The 4,482-nt window shown below is 35.6% G+C and overlaps 1 protein-coding gene across 1 annotated transcript; it reads right to left on the reverse strand.

Moving 5' to 3' along the window:
• Positions 1 to 2,200: 2,200 nt before the first annotated feature.
• emc6 (ER membrane protein complex subunit 6) lies at positions 2,201 to 4,396 on the reverse strand. The gene is made up of 2 exons (XM_024265716.2): positions 4,201 to 4,396; positions 2,201 to 2,812 (listed from the first exon to the last, which is right to left on the reverse strand). The coding sequence occupies exon 2, from the start codon at positions 2,794 to 2,796 to the stop codon at positions 2,464 to 2,466; it is 333 nt and encodes a 110-aa protein (XP_024121484.1). The 5' UTR covers positions 2,797 to 2,812; positions 4,201 to 4,396; the 3' UTR covers positions 2,201 to 2,463.
• Between the last annotated feature and the right edge of the window lie 86 nt (positions 4,397 to 4,482).

The raw sequence follows: 4,482 nt of genomic DNA on the forward strand, positions 1-4,482 counted from the left end.
AGTAATTAATAATCTGTAACATAAACCAGATATTTGCCCATGTAATGGAGAATGACGCTAAAGAAAACCTCAGATATTTGAGTTTATAGTTATTGGGAATGTTTACATGTAAACATTTGTCATTTTAATGAGATCACATGTTTGCTAAAGTGTGTTCTACGATCTGAAATCAGATTATTTGTGAAAGGTTTGATCTTAGTGATCAGGCAGAAATCACACAAAACACAAGAGAAGAATTAGAAATAAATCTGATATTAAAAATACTGAGGAGGACAATAAAAGTCTGTTTAATTGTTCAAATATAACATATCAAAACAAAGAACAAATTACTTAACTATTTATTTTAAACACTGGTACTTACAATAATCAAGTTTGTAACTTGTAATCAGTTATTCATACTTTACCAGGCCAAGTCATCAAACCCATAAGTCTCAGTAATTTAAATAAAGGGATTATTGATTAGAAAATTTACATTCTAGAAATCATTATTACACTTTTTATTATGATGCATGTTTCAATTATATTAGAAATGATTTATTTCAAGCAATCATTGTGGACAAGGAGTGTGACGATTGATCGATTTTTACTCCTGCGGTCCAATCAGATCAATCTGTCTGAGGTAAGTTGTTCATCAAATAAACATATTCCATTAAAAATTGTTCCAAAATGAAACAAATGGATCTTAATTGATCTTGGAAAACAGCATTTGGATTTAGGTTTATTTTTCTATAACGTAAAAACGACCAAGTGTCATAACAGTGACAACATAGATGTGATGTCAGCGAAAACTGATCAACCATAATTACATTCCGATGTGTGGAAACATTTTGAATTTAGCAGACATGTGACCGTACAGTGTGGTAGAATGTTCTAATAACGTTAGATTGTTTTGATGTGGAAAATTATTTAACTTATAAACTTAATGGAACTAAAATGTGAATGAATTTGAGATTCATTATTTGTTTGTACACATATTTAATTTACACTTGACTTATCTTGAAAAAATACAAGGAATCTGGAAAGCTTCACCTGCATAGTTCAGTACCAGGTATTTATCTTTGAGTCACACTGGTTTTGGATAAAGATGTTCTGGATCCGTAAAATTGGATTGTTCTAAATCCCATGTGTCTAAGTCAAGGCCCGGGGGCCGGATCTGGTCTTCTAATTCTATCCGACGCTCCAGATCATCTTTATTTATTATTATTAATGGCCCGATGTGATCTAGTGATCTTATTTTTGAAAGTCATTTATGGTCTGATTAATTCTGGAATAATATTCCTGCCTTTTTATTATTCATAATTTTGTTAAACGTTACAGTTTAAAAATGGGCATTCTGTTAGCTTTATGAACTAATTTGGAATTTACTAAGAATTCTTAGGCTGTTTTGGAGTTTAGCTAATATGTCAGCTACATGCTAGCAAATTTCAGCTAATATATGCTTTTTGTTTTTTTTTTTTTTACATTTTGGGTTTTTTTTGAAATGTAGCTATTTTTTCTCCTACATGCTAGCTGTTTTGGCTAATCTAAAATTCGTTTTTGGGCTAATTTGGTATTTAGCTAATAATTTAGCTGGCTATCACCTAGAGCGTTTTCAGCCATCAGCTTCAGCGTTTTTAGCTATCAATTTCAGCATCTTCAGCAGCCAAATTCATCTTACAGCATTCACACTAGCATCATCGCAGGTAATTCTATAAATCTAGTTCATAATTATGTTAAAAAGTTATGGTTTTAAAGTTTCAAAAATGTAATTTTAGTGTTCAGTAAATATTTATTGTGTTCGGCCTGCGACCTAAGGCGTATTTTGGCCCCATGTGGGATTGAGTTTGAGCCACCTGTTATAAATAAACTAAAGTCAACTATTAATTGGAGCAACAACCTCAAATTATTCAAATTAGGATATGAATTGTTAATATGAACATGGGGTCTCCATATCAGAGCATTTCAGTTCAGCATGAGGCTGAGAACTCCCTCCAATATTTAATAAGACAAAAACAGATTTTTAACCATTTAAAATCATATTTTGGTCTTTCAAAACGTTTGGTTGTGGAGCATCTGAGTGTATTACACAAAAATTGTGTTATTTAAGTTAAAAAGAAGGAACTGTTCATTAAATAGTAACAGAAAAAAATCCTTCGATTGTAGTAATATAAGAAAAGAAATCATCTACTTATTTATTCTCAAATAGACTCAAACATTTGAGTTAGTGTGTCAAACTTTATTTAATCACAATTTCTATATTTTTATACAAGACATCACAGTTTGTACGTGATCAATTAATTTATTAACAAATGACTTCATTAATGAGGATGAATCAAAGCAGAAGCTACTAACTTTATAAATGCAGATTAAAAAAACAGTTCTTTCAACACAGCAGCTCACTTTGAATTTAGTACGGACAAACAGCAGGAAGACAAACCTACAGGTTTGGGAGCTTTAACATGGACACATGGCGAGGTGTTTGTCTTAATACACATGCACCATTCCGTACAAGAAGGTCCAAAACAGGACGTAAGTGAAAAGGCCCCCGACGAGACCGCCGGTGAAGAGCAGCCGCCGAGACTTGAAGCATTTGTTCCACCGCCGGCCCGCTTTGAGGATGAGCAGCAGGGAGAGGAGGAAGGAGGACAGGAAGTAAAAGATGAAGCCGTGGAGTCCCGTCAGTCCCAGGATGCCGGCTGTCGCTCCGGACAGAGCCGACACGGACGTGCGGCAGTAATCCAGCACAGCGGCGTTTCCCCTCACGGCAACCTCGCTGATGAACTGCGGCCCCTCTCGTTTGGCCCCGACTCCTGCCATCCTGGATCTGGGTCAGCTGTCAACAGAGGGAAAAGACGAATACATCGGTTTTTAATCTATAAATCCGATCAGCAACAAAACCAAAAGAAAAATTAGGATAGAAATGAGGTAAAAAACTAACTTTTTTTTAACTTATTTTTCTCTAACTTTATTTTTTCAAGTAACATGTAACTGAGTTGTCACAAATGGAAAAACTTTTTTAAAAGTGCACAACAGTTTTAAGTGTCCTTGGAAGAAAACGCATTTTTGCACAAAAGTTCAGTGATAAAAATAGACAATTAAAAACAATAGGAGAGAAATGGCACGATAGACACTTTTCTATTGCCCTCATATATATTGTCATATCGCCCAGAACTGATTGACTGTATATGAGAACTGGACTGAATGACTCCTCCCCCCTGGCATTCCAAACAGGAAGTATCTGCCTATAGACCTCTATTGAGAAATAAACAGCTATTATTCAGTCAGAATAACCCTTTTTATATTTCTTTGATATTAATTTTTTTTAAAGTTTAATGATATTTTTCCTTAATTGCATGTTATTCAAGTTATTAACTGGCCAACAACCAGATGCCTCAGCAAAAGTAGGTGATCTCACGTTTAACAATCAAAACGTTTGACAGATTTTTCCAAGCGGTAGGGGTGTGGCCTTCCAACAAGCTCACTCCTGATTGGTTAGAGTGGTTCCTATAGAAGTGTTAAATCAGTGCTGACTGATGACATCTAGTTCCAACATGGCGACAATCGCATTTTTAAAAAAGGCTATTGAATGGACTTCATTTGGTTGGAGCCAGAAGCAAATCATTTTCAATGAGTGACATCACAATCTCTCAGTCCAGTTCTCTTATACAGTCTATGCATAGAATATACTTTATTTTGAAAGGAACTTATTTGTGCTGCTTTAAAAAATAAAGGGAGTTAAAACCATTAAATATAGAAAAATATAACACTATTAATAACTCAGTTATCATAAATATTTGAAGGACATTTTCCAAATGAGCGATTTAATGGCCACAAAAACATTTAGTGTATTTTTGTATTGCTTTTGTGGAAATTTGCACCTCTCTTTTTATCCTCCTCACTCACAAATATTACCTTTAAATTATATTTTAAATATTTCCAAGCTAAATTGCATTTAATTTCCATAATGTAAAATACATTATTTATCTTAAAAACGCAGTTGTTACTATTTTTTCCATTAGCGGAGTCTCGATCCTCAATAAACATCAACATCAAACAGCGACATGAAGCCCAATAGCGGGACCTCCTCATTCCGTCCGGACCGGCGGCAGAGACCTACCGGCTCCGTTTAACCCCGCAGCCTCGCGGGGTAAACCGACCGTGTCATCGATGCCGCCGCGTTAGCATCGCTAAAGCTTCACGCTAACGCGGACAGAAACTCACCGCGTCACGACGAAGAGTTTGTCGGTTCCTCGCGTGACTTTTACAGAGACATTGAACGGAGGAGTGACTTTAAAACCGTCAATATTGGACACTTTCTAAGAGAACAAGGAGTTCATTCTTAGAAGGATAACGCTGCAAGCTCAAAGTCGGCCATGCTCCTTCGCAATGCATTGTGGGTACACACGTTTAGCAATTGTGGGGTCAAGTGGTGCTTTTAAGATACACGGAACTGTAGGAAATTACAACACATTTAAGACATTTTTCACCACGTTTGTTGTTGCT

This window comes from Oryzias melastigma, linkage group LG14, assembly GCF_002922805.2.
Source record: "Oryzias melastigma strain HK-1 linkage group LG14, ASM292280v2, whole genome shotgun sequence".
Lineage (NCBI taxonomy): Eukaryota > Metazoa > Chordata > Actinopteri > Beloniformes > Adrianichthyidae > Oryzias > Oryzias melastigma.

Bases quoted from the DNA above. Each gene is read 5' to 3' on its own strand.
- emc6 (XM_024265716.2), bottom strand. From the start codon at position 2,796: ATGGCAGGAGTCGGGGCCAAACGAGAGGGGCCGCAGTTCATCAGCGAG.